Below are 23,474 nucleotides of genomic sequence, written 5' to 3' on the forward strand. Positions count from 1 at the left end.
AGAATTGTGGGTTGTACAGTTTGCTCATCTCAACCTTTTTTTTTAACCACATGTGGGAAATCGCTTTCCAAAGTGGTTGTCCCCATCGGCACTCTCAAGACAGTGAATGAGAACTTCTCTCTCCCCAAACCCACAGCGACACTTGGTACCAGAGAGAAAAAAATAATCAGGGGGCACGTGGGTGGCTCAGTGGGTTAAGCGTCTGCCGTGGGCTCAGGTCATGATTTCGGGGTCCTGGGATGGAGCCCCATGTTGTGTCTGGTTCCCTGCTTAGCGGGAAGTCTGATTCTCCCTCTCCCTCTCCCTCTGCCTCTGCCTCTCCCCTCACCCTCCATTGTCCCTTCCGCCCTGCTCATGGTTTCTGTCTCTCAAATAAACAAAATCTCCATTTAAAAAAAAAGTTTATTATTATCACTATTATTTGTAAAGCAAGCCCTCTGTCACAGGGCTTGAACTCAGGACCCTGAGATCAAGAGGCACATGCTCTACTGACTGAGCTAGGCAGGACTGCCCATAAATCTTAAAAAAAAAGAGAGAGAGAAAGAAAGAGGAGGAACAGGTGGATTTCTGAGCGCGTTAGTTATGAAAGCTTCCTGAGGCGGGGTCAGAGCTCTGGCACAGCCATTGGGCAACGGACGGAACATACTGTCGAGGGACCGTCGTTCCTACTACCCAGGTGAGGCTGCTTGACCCCAAAGAGCCCACCTTGAGCATCCTCTCCAGCCCTGCGGCGACAGAGAGCATCTCAAGGTGCTGGGTTCTCTATCCAGAGCTGTCAGCTGTGACGGCGACCCCAAATCAGATTAACAGCCTCCTCCCAACAGACAGACTCTGGATCCGAGTCTGCTGAGACCAGCCATTTGGAAAAACCCATCTGCTGCCTAATGTACTCATTCAGCTTCAGGGAGCAGCACGCGCGAGAGAGGGGGCAGCGAGAGGGGAGGGATGACCTGCAGCAGGGGCTTGACAGGTGCGAAAAGCCCGGGTCCAAAAAAAAAAAAAAAAAAGCCCCACCCTCTGGATGCCAAAGATGACGCTGTGGGAGAGCCCCCCCCACCCCCCCGACCCCTGCCTCCAGCTGGGACAACCACCCACGACAAGCTACAAAATTGGCAGGGCCTGGTGCAAAATGAAAATGCGGGGCCCCGTGTTCAATAGCTTCAACGTAGGTGGCAAGTCTGTGCAAAGACAGCCCTGCCTCTGTCCTCCCCCCGGCCCTTGGGTCTTTACACCAGGATTAAGGACGAAGCCCGCTCTGGGTCCCCAGAGTCCCCGTGCCCGTCACCATCCTGTCTCATCCTCACTTACTTCCTTGGCTATCTCCCCAGAGGATGGTGCATTCCCCCGCGGGCTCGGCTGCCATGGTTGCCCCAGATCGCCTCCCACAGGACCTGGGACAGAAGAGGGTAGCCCCATTTGCTCAATTAATTACCAGGGAGAAAAATTCTACTTTAAAAATCAAGGCTCTCCACTTCAGACCCACCAGGATGACTGTAATTTAAAATTATAAATAAAGAAAAACAGAAAATAACAAGCATTTGGTGAGGCTGTGCAGAAATTGGAACCCTAACGCTTTAGAATGTATAATGGGGCAGCCACCGCGGGGACAGTTTGGTGGGTCCTCAAAATGCAGAACGGAGAGCGACTGTTAAGACTCAGCATTCGGGGCGCCTGGGTGGCTCAGTGGGTTAAGCCTTTGCCTTCAGCTCAGGTCATGATCTCAGGGTCCTGGGATCCAGCCCCACATCGCATTGGGCTCTCTGCTCAACAGGGAGCCTGCTTCCCCCTCTCTCTCTGCCTGCCTCTCTGCCTGCTTGTGATCTCTGTCTGTCAAATAAATAAATAAAATCTTAAAAAAAAAAAAAAAAGACTCAGCATTCCGGTGCTGGGTGTGTACCCAAGAGATATGAAAACTTAGATCCGCACAAAGACATGAATGTTCACAGAAGCGCTATTCATAACAGCCAAAAGGTTGAGACAACCCAAGAGTCTATTAAGGGATCACGGGATAACCAAAATGTGGTCTATCCACACAATGAAATCCTATTCAGCCACGAAGCAGGAAGCGTGGACACCTGTTACAACCTGTATGATTTTACTACAGTTAAAAAAAAAAAAAAAATTAAAAGCAGTGTGGTGCCCTGAATTGGATCCTAGAACAAAAAACAAAGCCGGGGCGCCTGGGTGGCTCAGTGGTTTAAAGCCTCTGCCTTCAGCTCAGGATGATCCCAGGGTTCTGGGATCGAGCCCCGCCTTGGGCTCTCTGCTCAGCAGGGAGCCTGCTTCCTCCTCTCTCTGTCTGCTTCTCTGCCTGCTTGTGATCTCTGTCTGTCAAATAAATAAATAAAATCTTAAAAAAAAAAAAGAATTTGTTAAAAAAACAAACAAACAAACAAAAAACAACTCCACATTATTGGAAAATTGGTGAAATAGAAAAAAAGCCTGGAGTTTCATGGACAATGAGAGAGCAGTGTTGTTGTTTTGGTTATGATAAGTGCTCCATGATCACACGTGATGGGAACAGGAGGAAAGCTCACTAAGGGCTATATAGGAAATGCTTCTGTTTCATTGCAATTTTTCTGTAACACTAAAATTATCCTGGGACGCCTGGGGGGCTCAGTTAAGCGTCTGCCTTTGGCTCACGTCATGATCTCAGGGTTCTGGGATCGAGCCCCACGTTAGGCTCCCTGCTTAGCGGGGAGTCTGCTTCTTTCTCTGCCCCTTCCCCTACTCCGCCCACTTGTGGTCTCTCTCATATAAATAAAATCTTTTAAAAAAATACTAAAATTATCCCAAAGTAAAACATTTATTTAAAAAATCGTATCTCGGGGTGCCTGGGTGGCTCAGTGGGGTAAAGCCTCTGCCTTTGGCTCGGGTCATGATCCCAGGGTCCTGGGATTGAGCCCCGCATCGGGCTCTCTGCTCTGCAGGGAGCCTGCTTCCTGCCCCCCTCTCCCCCCACCTGCCTCTCTGCCTGCTTATGATCTCTGTCTGTCAAATAAATAAATAAAATCTTAAAAAAAATAAAATAAATTAAAGTTAAAAATTAAATTAAAATTAAAGTTAAAAATCCGATCTGCCTTCTAAAAAGCAGCTAGCTTGGTCTCTGAAAGGTTCTTTTGTCTGCCTAGGGTCTGCTTTTGGGTTCAGGTTTACGAACTGGGGAGCTGTAGCGGACACCGGCATGGGAACGTGTGGTGAATCCGCGGAGCCCAGCCTAGGGGTGTTGGAAGGTGGGGGTGGGGGTGGGGAGGGGTGAGGGAGGAGCCTGGGCCGGAATGGGGTTGGGCTGCGGGCCCCCAACCCCTGCCCCTTGGCAGGGAAAAACTCACCCTGAAGGGGAGGCTCCAAAGACTTTGGAGGAAAAGGATGTTGAGGATAGGGGTTACCAAGGGGCGCCCCACAGGCGGCAGACTGCCTCCAGCTGTGTTTATTGACCCTGGGTTTTGTAAACTAATTTGAGCCAATCTATAAAAAGCAGTCAATCTCACATTAAAACTCCAATTTCCAGCTTCTCCGAAAATCTCTGCGGATCTGCTGACTCAAGGTTACCTTCCTGCGTGGCCTCAAGGGACTGCAGCCGAAATCCAACCCCCCAACCCCCCACCGCCGCCGCACAAGTCTGAGGCCTCAGTCACCATTCATTCCCAGGCTGGCACCGTGTTCTCTTTCTAGTAGAACGGGAAAGATTTCTCTGCGCCATCGCGAAAGTGGAAAAGTGGAACAGAAACCAAGAGGGATGTCTCCTTTCTCTTATTCCTGGCCGACTGCACACACTTGCAGTACTTACCTGGCTCCCAGAAGCACTTCTATTTGAGAACTCAGGTCCGACGTTGGATCCGTACAGCCTCTGCCGCAGGGTCAGTCAAGTCTCCCCAGCCCGTGCCCTTAGAGCTGCACTCTCAGGCCTTCCGTGGTTGGGGTCAGACACACACACGCGCTTCTTGGGTGTGAATCCTGGCTCTAGCCCTCACTAGCTGGTGGTCCTGAGCAAGCAGCTTAACCTCCCTGGGACTCGGTTTCCTTAAGCCCCTGAGGTGAAGCAGGAGACTCGGCTGGTGGCAGTCTAGGTCAGCTTACCGGGCAGGAAAATGGGTACATGGCCACACTAGTAGTTACTGTACTGAAATATTTCTCCACTAGTTGGTAAACAGCCACTGCCCCCCGGCCCCCTCCCAGGACCCCGGACTTCATCACAGCCCCACAAGAATAACCGCCCCAGAGGTTTTTCCTGTGCCCAGTCTCACCTCCCTTCTGATGGAGCTGTTAGGTAAGACCTCCTGGCTCCATGGGGTGGAGTGGGCATGGGGGGCCCGGTCCCTGATGGAAAAGAGCAGGTGGCATTTGCACAGAAGTCCCCCAGATGTCAAGGAGACAGGTCTCTGTGACCCTGCACAAGCCCCGTGGAGACAGACAGACAGAATAAATTCTTCGGTGCTAGAGTTCCTGGGGACATGAAGAGCACAGAAGGGGGGCTCCCAGACCCTGTGGGGGAGGCCCTTTAGCCAAATCTCTCAGGCTATGTCTGATGGAAAAATCTAACCAGGGGACGGGGCAGAGGGCCCAGGAAGAGGTCAGAGGTCAGGGGTCAGAGGTAGTACACTTTATTGACCGGGATCTTCCAACATCTTGCAAACACCCACCCACCCCCACCCTGCAAAACCAGAGCCTGAGCTTTGCCGCCGTTCTGTCCACCAGACAGGGAAGAGAATGCATCTCTCAGACATCCGGCACTGAAGGGCCTCCCCTCCCAAGAGCAGAGCGAGGAGCGGAGCAGGGGTGCATGTCGGGGAGGGGCTGCCGGCTGGAGGGGGGAGATGGAGCAAGGGATGAGGCGGGCCGGAGGGGCTCACGCCGGGGTGGGGCTGGGGCCACCCTGAGGCTCTGCGGGCCTGGCCAGCCCCTCACTCCCCCAGTTAAGGTTAGTAGTGGTTCACAGTGAGACTGGCTTAGATTTGGCAGGACGGCAAGGGCCACGAGCAGACAGGCCCTTCCCACTCTTCCCGCCGACCCCTGGCCTGACTCACGAAGCTGCAAAGTGAGAGAGGAAGTCCCCTCCTCTGCGTCCCTCTTTGGGGACAGGAAAGCCCCTTCTCTCGAGGGGCAGAGGGCAGAGGCCTAATTCTCCCCTGGCATCCCCCAGGCTATTAGGAAGGATCGTTCACTCCTGGCTCAGAAGTTTCTAGAATATCTCAGTGACCTTGCCCATCATTACTCCCCATTAAAAAAAAAAAAAAAAAAAGTTTTTGAAATCTGGGAGTTGACTGGGGCCCATCGAACCAAGCAGTAAAAAACCTTGGTTCTTCAAGTGAGATCTTGGTTTAAAAAGGTAGCTCTACCTTCTCTTAGAAGCCCTGGGAGACCGGATGGAGAGACCAGCGGGGTCTCTGCTGCCCAGCGGGGAAGGGCGGGGTGGGGGTGGGGGCAGGTGGATGGATTGGGGGGGGCGCGATGCAGGAAGCAGTGACACATGGGATGTGGCAGGCTGTCCTCCGGCACGGTGGGCCTGGGCTCAGAGGGCAGCGGGGATGGGGGGGGAGCCCCATGGGTACATCTGCCCGGCAGGCACCGGGACCTCGGCCCCACCGTGAGAGGCGGGGCCCGCGGTCAGGCCTTGTGGCCGCCGCCCGGTGGATCCTTGTGGCCAGCTGAGTAGTCTGCGGCGGGCTCGAGCCCCAGCATCTGCCGCTGCACCAGCTTGGCGTAGAGGCCGCCCTGGGCCAGCAGCTGCTGGTGTGTGCCCTGCTGCACCACGCGGCCCTTGTCCAGCACCACGATGAGGTGCGCGCGCTCCACCGTGCTCAGGCGGTGCGCGATGATGAGCACGGTGTGCTTCTGCAGGTTGCCGTGGATGGCCTGCTGGATCTGGGGAGACGGAGGGCGCCGGCTCGTGGGGGCGCTGCCCCACCCGCCCCCCCACCACGCCCGGAGCTGCTCGGCTCCCACACCCACCCTGTAGCTGAGCCTCAGTGCCTCCTTAGGGAAGCCAGGGCTCGCTCCCCCCCCCCCCACCCCACTGGCTCCCTGGGGTTTGGGGCACAGGGGATGGAGCTTAGGGCCCTGTGCAGGGGAGGTGCCTGGCGAGCGACAGCTGAACCCTAACCCGGCCGCCTCTCTGCTCTTCCTGCTCTTTGCAACCTTTGCCTTGGCTCATGGTCTCACCATCAGCCTCAAAGCTGAAGCCCACGAGACCGCGGCCCTCAATTCCCCATCCTTGGCCAAACCCAAGGCCTGGGCGAATCCTTCTGGGGGCATCTCTCCCCAGTTCATCTGGCTCTTTCCAACCTCCCACGGCTACCCCGGTTACTTCTTGCCCGGATGCCTGCAACCTGCCCTCCCCGTCCCCTTCCTCGGCCTCGTGGATTTAATGTTTCCATTGGTTCTTGCTGAATTCCTGTTCCGAGCCCCCCAACAGCTTCGTGTCCCAAACAAGAATAAAATCCAGCCTCTGCCTGCCATTCTGCACTTGTCGCAGACGAGAATTCGCGATACCAAGAGGGACTCCTGACGTAAACCAGGGACCTGATTAGCAACAATGCATTAAAACCCACTCATCGACTGAAACAAATGCACCGTGACAAGATGCTGATCACAGGAGAAACTGTCTGTGGGGTGAAAAGGAGATATAGGGGAACTCTCTGCACTTTTTGCTGAATTTTCTTTAAACCTGAAACTTTTCTTCAAAAAAAAAAAAAAAAAATCCAAACTCTATGACTAGGGTCCAAGGATCCTGTGTATCCCTATGACTCTGTCCTCACCTTACCTTGTCAGACTCCCACCAGCCTGACATGCGGACCTTTGCGCTTGCCTGTGAACTTGCTCTGGGCCTTTGCACATGCTGCTTTTTGCCTTCTTGGATGCTCAGCTGCCTCTTCTCCTGGGTCTCAGCTCAAAGGGCACCTGAAGACCCCACGTGCATCGGGGTGATGGTCACACTCCAGCAGGGCTTCGGGAGTGTCAGGCCGTGTCTCAGGGATGACCCAGCCCCCCTAAATGCTCAGTGCTGCCAGGGGAACTGACTGTTCTAGCCAACACCTGACAGTAGGCCTCTGACCTCCCTTTCTTAAAGTGTTTAATAAAAAGGGCTTATAATTGCAAATCCTTTCTCTGTCCTTTTGATACTTCTATATGAATCTCCTACAGTCAGGACTGTCTTTCTCAAGGACCTAAAGGCCATTCCTTTGAAATGTAATCATCAGGAAGGACAGGCCTGGGTCTCCCAGTCTCTATGGGAGGACAGAATTCTTGCCCACAGTTGGCAGCCAGCAGACACCGCTGCCTAATCACATCCACACTGACCAACTCCCGGCTGCCCCGCAAACCTGCTGCTCCCTATGCCTTCATTCTCTTCAACGCCTGTCACCGCTGTCCCCTCTGCACAAATCAGAATGGATCCCTGCTCTTTCCCTTACTGTCAGTCGCTACTGCAGAAAATCTGTTTTTCCAGCATCAATGTCTGCCTATGTCCCTCTCTGGCAGGGTGACCTGTCTCAATTTCTCTCTCCGATGGTCTTGTTTTCTGTGTGCCATGGGCCACAGGTTGAACTCATGCTCGTCTCCCCCGGGACTGGAAAAGCCGCAGGGGCAGGCCTTTGTCTGTCTGGTCAGCCCGTCACAGCAACCTCGGCGGCTGGGACGGTGCTTGGTGGCCCAGAGCTCAGTGAGTCCCGTGTAATCCAAGATCCGACCAGGGAGGGGCTGCGGCACCCACCTGGTCACTGACAGATACACTGTTGGGACGCTCTTTACCAATGGAAAGGGGGCTCAGGGAGCGGAAGACACGGGCTCCCATGATGAGCTGAGGGCAGGGCCTCGACTCCAAACCCGTGTCATGTATTTTGAGCTCTGCCAAGAGCCAGCTGGATGGACCTTCAGCCCTGAACACCCCAATCCAGGAAGCTGACAGCCTGGGAGAGCCCCCAGGGCATCTCCAAGCCCTTCGTGGCGCCCGCTCTTTTCTCCGGCATCACCCCGCCACCCTGCCACTCACCAGGTACTCGCTCTCCGCATCCAGAGCGCTGGTGGCTTCGTCCAAGATGAGGACAGGTGGGTTCCGCACCAGAGCCCGAGCCATGGCCACCCGCTGCTTCTGGCCACCCGACAGCTGAGCGCCCTTCTCCCCAGTCTCTGCATGACAAAGCGACAGGGGCAAATGAGCAGAGGGTGAGGCCAGGGCAGCCCTAGGGAAGGAAGACAGAGAGGACCCTCTCCTCTTCCCCTCCTCGCTGCCGCAGGAGCTGTGCTCTCTAGGAAAAGGCGTGGTCCAGAGCGCCACCGGCTGGGACAACCAACAGCTCCCAAACTCACGGAAAGACGGAAAGACGCTCTCCCTCCCTGTTCATGCGAATCATGACGACATTCGATTGGTACTAAGATCCCAATGTTTCCCTCTTAATCTGGAAAACATCCCCATGTCTGATAATACACTGTCCTGGTGTCGCTGTGGGGAGACAGGCACTCCCCTATCCTTCTGGGGCAAGCACAGTCGGGGTGATCCCTCCGGCCACAGTGCATACACCCCTGTGTCTATCACCCTGCACTGTGCAAGTCTGCGGATCACAAGTTCAAGTGCATGACCCTGGCACCCGCATCCCCACCTCTGTGGATTGTCCCTACAAGTGACTTTCCCAAGCACGGTGGCCAAGGCTCGTGTTACGCAGAACTCACAGGACTAACACTGCAAATCAAAACAAAAGATCTACTTGAACGTCCATCAGCAGGAAATTGAATGAATCTTTTTAAACTAATTATCATAAAGCCCGATACCCTGGAATACTATGCCACTGCTTAAAAACGGAGCAAGGGAGGTCTAAGTGACGACATGGAACATCACTAAGATGCCATGTTAAGTCAAAAAAAAAAAAAAAAAAAAAGCCAGGTGCAGAATATAAGGTGCTGGGTTTTTTTTTTCTTTAAAAGGTTAGGAGGAGGGTGCCTGGGTGGTTCAGTGGGTTAAGCGGCTGCCTTCAGCTCAGGTCATGATCCCAGCGTCCTGGGATCGAGTCCCACATCGGGCTCCTTGCTCGGTAGGGAGCCTGCTTCTCCCTCTGCCTTTAGCCTGCCACTCTGTCTGCCTGTGCTTGTGCTCTGTCTCTCTCTCTCTCTCTCTAACAGATAAATAAAATCTTAAAAAACAAAACAAAACAAAAGTTAGGAGGAAATAAAGATATACATTCACTGGGGCACCTGGGTGGCTCAGTGGGTTAAGCCTCTGCCTTCGGCTCAGGTCATGATCTCAGGGTCCTGGGATCGAGCCCCACATCGGGCTCTCTGCTCAGCGGGGAGCCTGCTCCCCTCTCCCCTCTGCCTACATATAATCTCTGTCTGTCAAATAAATAAATCTTTAAAAAAAAATTGAATATATATATATATATATATATATAGTCCTTCACATTTGCATGAAGCAGCTCCCAGAGGACATGTAGGAAGGTAACAAAAGACGTTGGGTGGGCCAGGAGGAAACAGGGGTAGAGAAAGCGATGGAGTAAAACCCCCCATTGTCTTTCATTTCATACACATTTTTAGTTTTGAACCATGTAAATAGCCCCTTCTCAAAAGTTAACATTTTTATTTTATTTTTTAAAGAACTTATTCATTCATTTGACAGAGAGAGATCACAAGCAGGCAGAGAGGCGGGCAGAGAGAGAGAGAGAGATAGGGAAGCAGGCTCCCTGCGGAGCAGAGAGCCCGATGCGGGACTCGATCCCAGGACCCTGGGATCATGATCTGAACTGAAGGCAGAGGCTTAACCCACCCAGGTACCCCTGAGAGTTAAAATTTTAAAGTATATTAAGTGTAACAAAATATATGATATAAATCAGTATACTGTTAAATTTATTATATTAAAATATTGACTTAATACAAAATTAAGCAACTATCATTAATTTGATACATATATTATTTGAAAATCATAATGTTTTGGGGCACCTGGGTGGCTCAGTCAGTTAAGCATCTGCCTTCAGCTCAGATCATGATTCCAGGGTCCTGGGATCGAGTCCTGCATCGGGCTCCCCGCACAGCTCCCTGCTCAGGGCGAGCCTGCTTCTCCCTCTCCCTCAGCCCCTCCCCCCATGCTCCTGCTCTCTCTCTTTCTAAAATATAAGTCATAGATAATAATAATGTTTAAAAGTAAATAGAGGTGGTTGCTTGCATAGTACTGTAAAGGTATTAAACGTCGAGTGAATTTCACATGAAATAAAGAGCAGCCGGCCGAGAGCAATGCTTCACCCGGAGGGTCGCATCCCTGAGCGTGGACCTTCAGGCAGGGTGGAGAGGATGCTCCTGGGCTGCGTACCTGTATTGTAGCCGTCCTGGAGCTCCATGATGAAGCCGTGGGCATTTGCCTTCTGTGCGGCCTCCACTACCATCTCGAAGGGCACGGTGGGCAGGCCGTAGGAGATGTTGTCTGTGATGGAGCGGGCGAACAGCACCGGCTCCTGGCTCACGAGGGAGATCTGTGCAGGAGAAAGGATGGGGCATGACGGGCCAGGCACGCATCCGTCCAGCTGTCCCCGGGAACCTCGCCAGCGCCAGGCCTGCCTGACGCCAGGGGTCTTGGGTCTGAAATCTGAGCAGAGCCGGAGCCCGGCTGTTAGCATCAGCTGCCTCTTTCCCTCAAAAACTACAGAGTCCACTTTCTGCACAAGCCTTCAGCTTTCCCCGACCAAAAATCTGGGGCCTGTTAAGCGGGCTGCTCTGGCCTGAGCCAAGTTCCCGAAGAGAGTTCTCGAAGAGAGCTCACTGTCGGCCCCTGTCCTGGGTGGGGTGGGGAAGGCCAGGGAGGGGAGAGAAAGAGAATGTGGAATGTGAGTCTGTCCATGCCGGGAGACAAGAGGCCATAGCAGCCCCCAGGCCATAAAGGCCTCCCTGGTGTCTCCTTCCATCGGAGAGAATAATTTAAAGAACTTGTCCCGTGATTCCAATTTTAGGAATGTAGCTGACAAAAATGATCGTATGGAGGATATCACTGCAACATGGTAAGTAGAAAGAAAAATCAGTTTCATAAATTGGAGATTGGCTCATAATCACAGTGTATCCATTAAATCAAATAACACACACACATACACACACACACCTCATGATTCTGTTTTTGTTTAAAAAAATGATATATGAAGGGGCGCCTGGGTGGCTCAGTCAGTTGAGCATCCCACTCAACATCCCACTCAGTCAGTTGAGCATCCCAACTCAACTCAGGTTATGATCTCAGGGTCGTGAGATCAAGCCCTGCATCAGGCTCTGTGCTGGGTGTGGAGCCTGCTTGGGATCCTCTCCCCCTCTCTCTCCCTCTGCCTATCTCTCTCTCTTTAAAAAAACAAAAAAGTTAAAAACTTATATATGGGCCTTTTCTTATCCATATGTTTATATAAAGATAGGAAACAGGTTGGAATGGATATTTACTAAACTGCTAACAGCAGTTAACCTCCAAGGAGTGGAATTTAAAAGGTGAGGTGGAGGGGAACTCTCATGTCTTAATTTACAAAATTCTCTGAATATATGGGAATGTGGTTGGACTGTTGTAGTTTACTCCTTGGGGCTTATGAAAATTAAAATTTTTAATTTGAACTAAAGAGCAGGTATTCACAAAAGAGGAAACCATATGTTAAAGTACTTGGTATGTCTTGTCATCAGGAAAATGCAAAAGACCGCCGTGAACTACCTCTATGTATGTCCTCACCAGCTGGCAAAAAGATCGGCACTGACAATATTAACTATCTAAGAATATTACATGTCTGAGCATATTAGCTAGTACAAAGCCTGAATAGCTCTGCCTGAGGGCCATTTCCAGAACTCTGATAGGTAGCAGCCTTGTCATCACATACATGGGACCACTGCTCAGCCATCTATACCTGGTTATATGCAGGTGGGTAGGCAGATATCACAATGTGTGGCCTCTGCCACCATCTAGAACTTGGCTAGGAGTTCTGGAATCTCTGTGCCAGTCCTCAGGCTCTCCTATAATTTAATGTATGTTGATGATGGAAATGGTGCCTTCTTGGTAGTTGGTTTTTCTTTTTTCTTGTATTATGTACAACCTGAACAACCATCCAGGGCATCCCTGTTCTTAGACTAGCACAGGATCAGGAGTTGAGGATCCCTTTCTGAAATGATTACCAAAACCTGTATTGTCATGAGTAAGCCTCCTTTACATACTAGAGATGACTTAAATGCGGAGCCACTGGAACTCTTATCCACTGCTAGTGGGAATGTAAAGTGGTATGAACACCCTAGTGACAGTAGCTACTAGAGTCAGGGATGTGCATGCACTCTGGGAGAACATACGTACCCATGCGCACTAGAAAGCGTGGACAAAATTGTCTATGTCAGTATTGGTAACAGTAAAAACAGGAAACAATCCAAGTCCTCATTAAGAGTAGAATGCCCAACTAGATGGTGACATGATTACACTGTAGATTATCATCCAGCAATGAAAACGAATGAATGACAACCACAGCCTCAACCTGGATGTCTCACAAATAACGCTGAGCGGAAGAAGCAAGACCCAGCCGAACACATGTTCTATGATCCCAGCCAGATGAAGGTCAAGACTAGGCAAAACACAGCTCTGTTGCTCGGGGAGGCACAAAGCAATGGTAAAACTGAAGTAAAGAAGGAGAAGATGATAAAGTCAGGGAGATGCGGCCTCTGGGGGAAAGAGAAGGGACACACGGCGTGGGAGAGTCCTGGAATGTTCTGTTTCTTGACCCGGGTGCTGGTGCGCAGGTGAAGCTCTCCGAGCCTGTGTTTACCTCTGTCACTTCTCGGCACCTGTGTGACTGCTCTCAGGGTGAAGGTCGGACAAAGCGCCCAGGACAACAAAGGGCCATTCACGTACCACGCGGTGCAGGTACTTGTGGTCATAGGCGCTGATGGGCTTTCCGTCCAGCAGCACGCAGCCCCCCTCCAGCGGGTAGAAGTTCTCTAGGATGTTGACACAGGAACTCTTCCCACTGCCCGAGGGCCCCACGAGCGCGGTCACCTTTCCTGGGGACAGGCTGAAGGAGACATTCTGCAAGGAACAGGCAGACACCATGTGGAGCTACTGGCTCAGATGCCCTGACCTTGAACACAGGCGGGCGCCCTTCCCACCCCACCCATGCTCCTTTGCCGCGGTTGGGCACTGCCAGCCCCTGAATGTTCTCTTTTCTAGGATTTGGGAGGATCTTGATGTGCACTTCCACAGCCTGGGTGCCTCCTCCCCTTGTTCAGGACCACCTCCAATGTCCTCTCCTCTGAGAAGCCCTCCTGGACTGTTAACGCCATCCCCGTGAGCTACCCCTATCACGCCACCCTGACTTACTGCCTTGCTGGCACTTATTATCTAGAACGTTCTGTTAATGATCTGCCTTCCCTGACTCCAGCCCGAACTCCACGAGGACCAGGGCTCTGTCTTATGTGGTCCTGGCTATACTGCGAGGCCTGACATGCAGGCGAGAGACAGGATGAGGGAAGGGATGATGTGGGCGGGCCTCGGGCACCCCTCTCACCTGCAGAACTTGGGTGTGGGGCCGAGTACGGTAGGTGAAGGTCACGTTCTCAAAGTCCACCCGGCCCTCCAGGCGGTCAGGGGCCAAGTTCCCATCATGCACCATGGTTGGCTGCCGGTCAATGAACTCGAACACCTTCTCGGCGGCCCCCACTCCCTGCATCAGGCCACTATAGACGGAGCCCACGGACTGCGGGGGGAGGAGACACACGTTCCTGTCGCAGGGACACCCCAGCGCTGGGACCCCCGTGGTGCCGGAGCAAGGAAGGGGTGCAGAGAGAGTAGGGACCCAGCAGCCGTTCGGGGGGGGCAGGAGCCCCCCAGCAGTACAGCAGGGAATGACAACACTGACAAAACAAGGGCAGCAAGGGGCGGCTGGGTGGCTCAGTGGTTAAGAATCTGCCTCTGGCTCAGGTCATGGTCCCAGGGTCCTGGGATTAAGCCCCGCATCGGGCTCCCTGCTCAGCGGGGAGTCTGTTTCTCCCTCCCCCACTCGCCCTACTCGTTCTCTCTCTCCCTCTTTCTCTCTCTCAAATAAATAAATAAAATCTTAAAAACAAACAAGCAAACTATGAGAGCAATGACAACAGATACGGAGCCGCTGGTGAGAACACATAGGAAGGAGAGCCTTGCCGCCATTACAGCTAAACCTCACCGCCGTCCTGCGGGGTGGGTGTTCTCACCCCCCAGCGGAGGAAACGGAAGGGCAGGGAAGTTAAATAACCCGCCAGAATGTGGCAGAACAGGAATTCTCAACAGAATTCCTCCCTCGGCTGCCAAAGCATTTTTTAAATTTCGGTTTTAAAAACTGCTCTTAATTCATGCTATCCACACTCCTTGCGTAAAAACACACACGCAACAAATGCGAGCGATGAGGAAGACTCACTTTGCTGAGCACTCTGCATACGTTACGGGGGTGGCTTTAAGCGTCATCTCATTTTGCCGATGAGAAAACTGAGGCACAGAGAGCCCCCATCCCTTCCCCCAGGTCACACAGCTGGGAAGGGGCAGAGCCAGGCCTTGAACCCAGGGACGACTGGCTCCTGAGTTTAGGCCCTTGTGTGCTATGACCATGGCGGCCTGGCTGGGGAACCCAGCACCGAGCACTGTTATCAACATCAAGCTATTATCACGCACGTTAAGATCCGAGCAGCACGGAGCAGTGCCCTTGGGCTTCCTTCCACAGGCGCATCCGTACGTCAGTCCGGGACTTAGAAACTGCGCCGGCGGGGTCACACGCTTCCCATTCCTTCACGCTGTGTCTCAGGGTCCCTTGCACGCTGGTACCCCTAGATCTGCCTCATATCTATGGCTGAGACGCCCTGCTTCTGGAACATGGATGGGCCATGTCGGCCCAATCCCTGACTGGTGGGCACTGGAGGACGCTTCGACTTTCCACTCTGGAAAGCAATACACCTCTGCCCACCGGTGTGGGTGTCTCTGCGCCCCGGTTCCTAGAGGCAGGACTGCGGGCATCAAGTGACAGGCAGGTGTCACTAGCCAAAGTAGAGGTCTAGCCATCTGCAGCGGACCCTAATGGCCCTCTCCCCAGACAGCCCCAGCTTTCTCCCTGGAGGACACAGAGGCCCGACCTCTGTGCCCGGGAGTAAATGCCCCCACTCAGGGCATCCTCAAGCAGCAGCTGAGGGCTCGGGCGGAAACGCCCCAGCTCCCTGTCTCCCGGTCTGCTCCTAGGGGAGCCCGAATGAAGCAATATAAAACAACCCGTTTTTCCTGTGGGGTTTTAAACTCTTTAAAGTTGTGTTAAAGGGGAACCTGGGTGGCTCAGTTGGTTAAGTGTCCGCCTTCGGCTCGGGTCGTGATCCCAGGGTCCTGGGATTGAGCCCTGCATTGGGCTCCCTCCTCAGTGGTGAGCCTGCTTCTCCCTCTGCCTGCCACTCCCCCTGATTGTGTTCTCTCTCTCTGCCCAATAAATAAATAAATAAAAATCTTAAAAAAAGAAAACCAGTTGTGTTAAAATAGGGGCGCCTGGGTGGCTCAGTGGGTTATTAAGCCTCTGCCTTCGGCTCAGATCATGATCCCAAGGTCCTGGGATCGAGCCCTGCATTGGGCTTGCTGCTCAGCAGGGAGCCTGCTTCTCCCTCTCCCACAGCCTCCCCCAACTTGTGTTCCCTCGCTCGCTGTCTCTCTCTGTGTCAAATAAGTAAAATCTTTTAAAAATATATTTAAAAAATCTAAGTGGGTTAAAATAAATTCAGACTCATCTGGTTTTGAACTGGGTTCCCCCACCAACGTGGCAGGCAAGTCCCTTGGCCTGAGACTCTGCTGCTTTTCCCGAGAAATGGCAGGTGGAACAGGACTAAGACCCCTCTCACGGTGTTGTTCGGAGCGTGTCCTGAAACACCCTTGTCCCTGTCACTCGACTTAGTAAAGGGAGCTGTGACAGCCACTTGGTGATACTACTGTCATCGGTGGTTCTATGTGCTCCCCCCCACCTGCCTAGAAAGAAACACGCCCTCCATCACCTGGGGCATCCCCCACCTTTCCATCCCTCTTCCCCATCCCTCCAGCCCCCCGAGACCCCCTCCCCCAGCCGGCCGCTCACCTCCATACAGTCTCCCAGGACAAACTCGTAGATAATGAAGGAGATGAGGTTGCCGCTGGTCATCTGCCCTGAGATGACGAGGTGGCCCCCGTAGTAGAGGATACTGACCTGGACGACCAGCAGCGTGAGCTGAGGGCAGAGGGAAGCGGGCACCGGGGTCACAGAGGCCTTGGCCTGAGCCTGCCATCCCTCCCCCGGCCCCAGGCTGCAGGCCGGTGTGAGAGCAGCTGTGGGCTGTGCTCTCCGTCGCAGACTGAACGCCAGCCAGGCAGGGGTGTCCTTCCACATGCTGCTGCCTGGCTGTCACTCCTGCCCGCCTGCTCCCCGGCCCTGGACTTCCTCCCCACAAAGGCCCCTAGCTGGAGGGAGCCATGGGCCTGGCGGAGAACAAGGCTTTCTTTGTGAGGCCCTGGCACGCACAACACACAGCCCCCAGCACTCAGCCAGGCCAGGCGGGAGCTGTTAGTCTTCCTCCTCACTGGAAAGAGCAAGGCTCAGGGAGGTTCAGTCCCTGGGCTAAGGTCACACAGCAAGCCAGGCAGGGCGGGACGATGGGGTCTGCTTCTTGTCCCCACCGGGTTCCCTGAAGGAGGGGCTGTGTCCAGGGCACCTCTGCCTCCCACTGCCTCTCCCCACCCCAAGCCCCTGGCTGGGTTAGACCCAGATCGATGGTTAGACCGTGGTGCCTTTGTGCCAGGGACAAAAGGTCCCCATGCAGGTGGGCAGACCGCTGAGAGGCTTGGCTAGCTGAGCTGGGTTTCGGGCCCCTTCTCCTCTCTGGCTGGGTCCTCTTGAGGGGCAGCCTGCTCTGCCCCCTGGCCCCCTGGTAGATCACCACTCTTTCCTCCTCCTAAACTAACCCTACTCATACCTACCCCAGCTATACCCCTATGTGCCCACCTCCCAGACGTGGCCAACAGACAGCAGCAGGCTCCAAGCGCTCCCCGTTCTCCAGGGAGGGGCTGTGACTCACCCCCAGGGAGTGAGCTAGACACTCTAATGGGGGGTGTGTGGTTTGACATAGGGCCTGCCAGACGGCGGCCTAGGTTGGGTCCCACTGGCCTTGGGGTGACTCCCTTCCAGGGCAAGGATGTTTCCACTAGCTGAGATGCTTCCCCGGCTACCCCATGCCCAGGTAAGAGGGAAAGAGGAGGTGCCCCAGGAGGACAGTCACTGGGAGAGTGCAGTCCTTCCCAGAAAGATTCCCCCGTCGAAAAGCAGAAAGAGGTGCAGAGTACGGTCAAGTGTGACCAGGCTGACACCGACACGGGGGGACCAAGGCTTACGTCCTGGTCAGGGGATCCCTCCATCTTTGTGTCCTGACCCCCGACAGACCTGCCCAGGCCAGGAGCACATACCCCGCTGCCCCAGACGTAGTAGGTGTAGGCTGCAGCCTCCTTCCTGTTCAGCTTGTACACCTGCTGGAGCTTCCGGGAATACACCTCTGCCTCTTCCTCCTCGTTGGCAAAGCTCCGCACGGTCTTCATGGCACTGATGGTCTCCTCGGCTGTGCTGCTGGCCCTTGCCAGGGCATTCTGGACCTCTTTGGAGAGCCTCTGTGGCCAGGGGCAGGGACAAGAGGGAGGAAACCCCAAAACAGTCTCACTATCCAATGGCCCCTCAGTCTCTCTGGGTTTTTCTACCCTCAGTTAGCGCCAGCTCTCTGTGCACAGAGTCCAAGGACAAAAGGATAAGACCACCCCCCACGCCCCCCCATCACCTTCTAGCTTCACAGGAGAGACTCAGAGAATAGGCTCTAGCTGGGTTCTTGGGTGAGCTCCTGAGGTCCCAGGTCCTGAGGGATGGGGGGCTGAACATGAAGTCCTCTCCAGTACTTAAAGGTGGTTATTCACAAACACACAGCTTTTGGTAACTCTCTCAGAAAAGGAGACTTGACACCTGATCCTGTGCTGGTATAAGACAGGGATGACCTGAAGAAGATGTGGTATATACACACAATGGAATACTATGCAGCCATCAAAAGAAATGAAATCTTGCCATTTGCGACGACATGGATAGAACTAGAGGGTATTAGGCTGAGCGAAATAAGTCAATCAGAGAAAGACAATTATCATATGATCTTCTGATATGAGGAAGTGGAGAGGCAAAGTGGGGAGCCTGGGGGGCAGGGAAGGAAAAATTGAAACAAGATGGGATTGGGAGGGAGACAAACCATAAGAGACTCTTAATCTCACAAAACAAACTTGAGGGTTGTTGGGGAAGGGGAGTAGGGAGAGGGTGGTTGGGTTATGGACATTGGGGAAGGTATGTGCCATGATGAGTGCTGCAAAGTGTGTAAACCTGGCGATTCACAGACCTGTACCCCTGGGGTTAATAATACATTATAAGTTAATTAAAAAAAAGGGGGGTGATGCCCTGGATGGTTGTTCAGGTTGTACATAATACAAGAAACACTAAGTATTAAGGGGGTGCCATTTACATTATCAATATATATTTAATTATGGTAGTGTCTGAAGACTGGCACAGAGATTCCAGAACTCCTAGCCAATTCTAGATGGTGGTGGAGGGCTGTGAAATCTGGCTGCACTGTGTGTGTATGACTGGGTATAGATGGCTGAGATGGTCCCAGGTGTCGGACCACAAGGCTGCCACCCACCACAGCTCTTGAAGCGGCCCCTGGGCAGAGCTGTTCAGGCCTTGCAATAGTTAACATCCTCAGATTCTCAAACCTTTGATGAAGGTTGCCAGAGAGGCCAGGCCAGGATCATGCAAGGGCGCGTCCCATGACCTTCAAGGCTCGCTGAGGCCATCGGAAACATGCAGCGTGTCCTGGCATCTCGGGTGGAGCCATTCTGTGTCCTGAGTCATGTCTGGCCGAGGGCAGTGTGTGTGGGGCTTGTGGCGATGACTCGGGGCTGGTGGCTGTATTCAGGCAGGTCCCGGCAGGAGAGCTCCAGAGCTTCCCTGAGGCTCCGCCCAACTAAACTTGAAGGCGGGGACTGAGGTGTGCAGGGCGGGTAAATGGGGGGAAGCTCTAGGGTTTCCTGCCCTGTCCTGGGGGCTGGCCGGAAGGCAGGAAGGGCGGGGTGGGGAGCAGAGGAAGGGAAATGGCTCCAACTCATATATTTTCTACTCAGGGAGGAAAACAGAGGCCCGCGACCCGGAATCACGGGGGAGAGGGCCCTGCTCGGTGCGGGGCTCTGCCAGAAGGCGCCACAGTGATTGTGGGGTATGGATGCACTTGGGGGCTGGCCTTGTGCCATGGGCACCAAAGGTTCTAAGTGAGCGGGTCACTCCTGCCCAGGAGGCCCCCTGTCCCCTCAGGCCTGGTCCCTGGGGAAGGAGCCGCCTGCACCTGTCTAAACCCAGCCTCAGTCGCTTGCAGCTCAGGACCACCCACCAAGGTGGGGAGCAGGAGGAGGCTGCGGCAGGGGTCTCGCTCATCAGGCTCGCCTCCCTGGCAGAGGCAGCATCAAGGAGCAGCTAGACGGGCCCGCAGCCTGCCCCTAGCTGCTTCATGGGTGAGGGCCTCGCTCCTGGGGCCTGAGCCACCCCCACGTCGACACTCTCCAGAAAGACAGCAAGCTCTGCACTCGGTGTAAACCAAAGTTCTCACAAAGGCCTACAGCCTGACCTCGGCACCTCCTGGCCCTCATTCCCTGTCGTGCCCCCTCACCCGCGCTCCAGCCCCACTGGCCTCCCGGAGGCTCCTCAAACACACCGGGCACGTTTCCACCTCAAGGCCCTGGCACTGGTTCCACCCTCCGCCTGGAACACGCTTCCCTGGAGATGTCCCCCTCTTTGCTCAAATGTCACCTTCTCAGGTGCCACCTGCCATGCCCTCCCCCCCACTGTATTTTTCCTCCTTAGCACCCACCACCTTTCATCCCATTCTGTACTGTTGCTATTCCTGCTGTCAATTACCGTCTGCCTCTTGCACTAGCACAGGAGCCCCTTGAGGGCAGAAGCTTTTCTGTTCCACCGATGGATCCTGGTGCCTGGGATTAGGACACGATTCTTAAGGATCCCCTGAATGACGGAACGCACAGGTGGGTGGACGAGCCCTTCCGTAGTCCCCAGGGCCGCCCCAGAACCCCTCGTGAGGCTCCTCCCTCACTCCGGAGCCCCGCGCAGACCCCAGCAGGGACCCTGGGGGGCCTACCTTGTAGTACTTGCCGTAGATGTCGGACACCATCATGATGATGGGGAAACCCATGAAGGTGACCAACGACAGCTGCCACGAGAGGCTGAACATGAAGACCACCACGCCCGTGACCTTGACCGTGTTCCGCAGGAAGATGTTGATATTCTGGGAGACCAAATCGCTGACCATGGTGGTGTCCGAGGTGAGGCGGGAGATGAGGTCCCCTGGAACACAGGCAGCTCAGTTCCCACTGTGGCAACGGGGCCACCGTGGCTGGGGGCAAGGAGACAAGAAGGGGCTTCTGAGACAGGCAGCAGGGAGCTCGGGCCTCCCCTCCTTTCTGGGCGGGGAGGGGAGCAGGGGAGAGAAGAGCAGACACCCCTTGAGGGGTGCTCTGAGCCTGGCCCTCGGCACTAGCATCTTCTGAGGTCACATCCCACGGTATGGGGGAGGCAGCTGAGGATCAGCAAGGGAAGGTTCAGCTGCTGCCACACGGCCTGCCCCTGACCGAGCCGGAACCAAACTCATCTCTCCTTCCTGTCACTGGCAGAGGGGGTGACCCCCTGTGCCCTCAGGGAGAAGCAATCATCTGGGCTGGGGGGGAGGAGAAACTTTCAGCACTTGCCTCCTACTATCATTCCCATTTTCAAGATGAGAAAACAGAGGCTCAGAGGGGCTAAGTTAGCGAGTGTTGGAACCAGGGCCAGTCTGTCTGAGAGCCTGGGATCCTGGCTGGATACTGTAGTGCCCGGAGCCCCACCCCTCACACCCGCTTTCCGCTGAGCCTCTCCGGCCCCAGGCTTGGACAGTTCTGGCCTTTGTGGTTCCCAAAGAACAGTGGAAAGCAAGTTCTTGGCTCCTGCAGGGACCTCGGGTGGCCTGGCCAAGGTCCTGCTACAGTGGCCACAGCTCATACCCAAACCTCAGCCAGCAGGCCAGTTCCCGAAGGCCTCCAGCGGGGCCTCCTAGGGTGTCTCTATCCTGAACAGGATCTCGGGAAAAGCCAGCCATGGAAACCCCCAGCGTGAGACGCGCCCCCCCACCAGAAGCCACCCCGGGCTGCTGGAGGACCAACCTGTGCGATTCTCGTCAAAGAAGCTCATCTCCTGGGACACCAGTGAGCGGAAGAGACGGTTCCGAAGGCGAATGTTCAGTCTGGCAAATATGAGGGTAAAAATGCCACCCCGAACACCTGCGGCAAATGAGCTAATTGCAGATAAGAGATGTTACACAGAGCACGACGTCCTTGTGGCAACCCACAGCCATCACCCCGGCTGCCCCCTCCCGGTGCTGGCAGGCGTGGGCCCCTCGCGGGTCAGACACGGGGAGGGACCCAACCTTGGGCCCCCTTCCAGGGCTGGCACCATCATGCAGCCTCCCTTGTTCCCCAGCTGGGGTCCACATGATGAGGGCAGAAAGGGGACTGGGTTTATTGGGGACGAGGGACCCCAGGCTGCCAGCCAGGCCCCTCTTCCTTCCAGAACAGCACAGACGAGGCTGTCCCTGGTTTCCCGCTTGGAGAGTAGCTAGGGAGGGTGAAAGGGGAACCTTGAGGCCTGAAGCCAATTTTAGGGACAAGAGGGTGTGATTCAAGGGCAGTGATCAGCCAGTGTATACCGGTTCTGAGCCTGTTTGGTTGTTGGTTACCATGATGAAGGGCTGAGGGACAGGCTCTCCAGGGCCCTCTCCGGGGGCTCCCCAACCTCCCTCCCCCCGCCGCCGCGGGCCTGGAGAGGCGGGGTGTGGGGGCGTGAGCAGGCTACCTGCCGATGGCCAGCAGGCACATGACAATGACGGCCGTGCTGAACTGCTCCATGCTCTTCTGGATGACGATGCCATCAATGGCCCGGCCAGTGTAGTAGGGAAGGAAGGTCTCTCCTGCCAGGAGACAAGGTGGGCTCAGGGGGCGTCTATAGCCAGGGGAGCCCGTACCCTGCCTCCGCTCGCTCCACTGACCAGGTACTCTCTCCTGGCGAACTCCTGCTTCTTGCCATGGCAGGAGGTGGGGTGAGGGCCCGTACAGCTTCAGGCCCCCCTCTTTTCAGAGCAGGAAACACGGGTTATTGAACAGATACAGACGGGGGCGATCTTGTTAATAACAGCCACCGGGCCTGAGCGTGCGGAGCCATGGGACTTCGTCCCTCTGCACAGACACGGCAGCCGGGCCTGTCATCACTGCGTGTTGCAGACGAGGGCAGTGGAGCTGAAAGATGAGATGAGGCCCACTGGGCCACACGGCCAAAGTTCACTTCCTTCTTCTCGCTGGCGGACGGCTCAGAGTCCACATTCTAGAACGTCAGAAGACGTGGATACTCTGGTTCGGGGCACTGCTGGAGATCACCATCCAGCCCCTTTGGGTGGAGCGCTTTGCCTTTTGCCATGACTTCCCACCCGTTATCCTCCTGTATCTTCAGAGCGGGCCGGGTGGGGAGAGGGGGCGAGCGGGACTCACCCCCATTTCACAGAGGTGAATGGGAGACTCAGAGGCGGAGTGCTCTGCCTGGGACACCAGAGGTCACATGGCACAGGGCAGGTAAGACGAAAGGCCAGGACTCAGATGCAAGCTGGCCTCCCATCGAGGGGCTCCTCCCTAGCCCCTTCCCTCCCAATAACCCGGAAAGCCCGCTCTCAGCTTGTGGGGACGATGGACACGGAACTGCAGGTGGTCAGACCAGGCCGTGTCCTCACTGCCACTACTGCTCCTCCCACGGGCGCAGCCTGGCATACAGCAGGAGCTCAGTAAGGGTCCTCGAAGGAGACTTGGCCAGCTCTGTGGGAGACAGGGAGGCCTTCTGTGGGGTTCTGCTGCCCTCTGCTGGTCTTGGCACAGAGACCACAAGGTGGCAGCCTTGAGGGCCTTGGTCCCCATGGTCCTCTGCTAGATGGGGTCCCTCACCACCACTGTGGAGCCCACCTGAGCTGAAGTCCGGCCTCAGTTCACCCGAGGGGAAGACAAGGGCATCAGCGAGCTCCAAGGGCAGCTCCAGCAAACACCAATAATAATATTAAGCACAACAGACACTTGGGGGCCCTTCCTGGGTAGCAGGCACTGCGTCAAGCATGTGCGCAAACTCTTGTTAAACCCACGCAAGAATGGGGCATCTGAGTGGCTCAGTGGGTTAAGCCTCTGCCTTCGGTTCAAGTCATGACCTCAGGGTCCTGCGATTAAGCCCCGCATTGAGCTCTCTGCTCAGCGGGGAGCCTGCTTCCCTCTCTCTCTCTCTCTGCCTGCTTCTCTGCCTGCTTGTGATCTCTCTCTGTCAAATAAATAAATAAAATCTTAAAAAAAAAAAAATCCGTGCAAGCATCGCACAAAACTC

General features: G+C 54.8%; 1 protein-coding gene across 6 annotated transcripts in view; it reads right to left on the bottom strand.

Moving 5' to 3' along the window:
• Window positions 1–4,588: 4,588 nt before the first annotated feature.
• The window catches only part of ABCB9 (ATP binding cassette subfamily B member 9), a 41,898-nt gene continuing 23,012 nt past the window's right edge, over window positions 4,589–23,474 (bottom strand). For 5 of the 6 annotated variants that reach the window (XM_032310669.1, XM_032310668.1, XM_032310670.1 and 2 more), the window contains 10 exons: window positions 21,918–22,032; window positions 21,230–21,360; window positions 20,173–20,378; window positions 17,408–17,605; window positions 16,050–16,178; window positions 13,485–13,673; window positions 12,833–13,006; window positions 10,295–10,454; window positions 7,991–8,127; window positions 4,589–5,865 (listed from right to left, as the gene is read on the bottom strand). In XM_032310669.1, coding sequence (XP_032166560.1) covers window positions 5,608–5,865; window positions 7,991–8,127; window positions 10,295–10,454; window positions 12,833–13,006; window positions 13,485–13,673; window positions 16,050–16,178; window positions 17,408–17,605; window positions 20,173–20,378; window positions 21,230–21,360; window positions 21,918–22,032 — 1,697 coding nt within the window. In that variant the 3' untranslated portion in view covers window positions 4,589–5,607. Of the gene's footprint in view, window positions 5,866–6,683; window positions 6,901–7,990; window positions 8,128–10,294; window positions 10,455–12,832; window positions 13,007–13,484; window positions 13,674–16,049; window positions 16,179–17,407; window positions 17,606–20,172; window positions 20,379–21,229; window positions 21,361–21,917; window positions 22,033–23,474 lie in introns of those variants that run through there. The other variant, XM_032310672.1, reaches the window with a different exon arrangement.

This window comes from Mustela erminea, chromosome 13 (assembly GCF_009829155.1).
Source record: "Mustela erminea isolate mMusErm1 chromosome 13, mMusErm1.Pri, whole genome shotgun sequence".
Taxonomy (NCBI): Eukaryota; Metazoa; Chordata; class Mammalia; order Carnivora; family Mustelidae; genus Mustela; species Mustela erminea.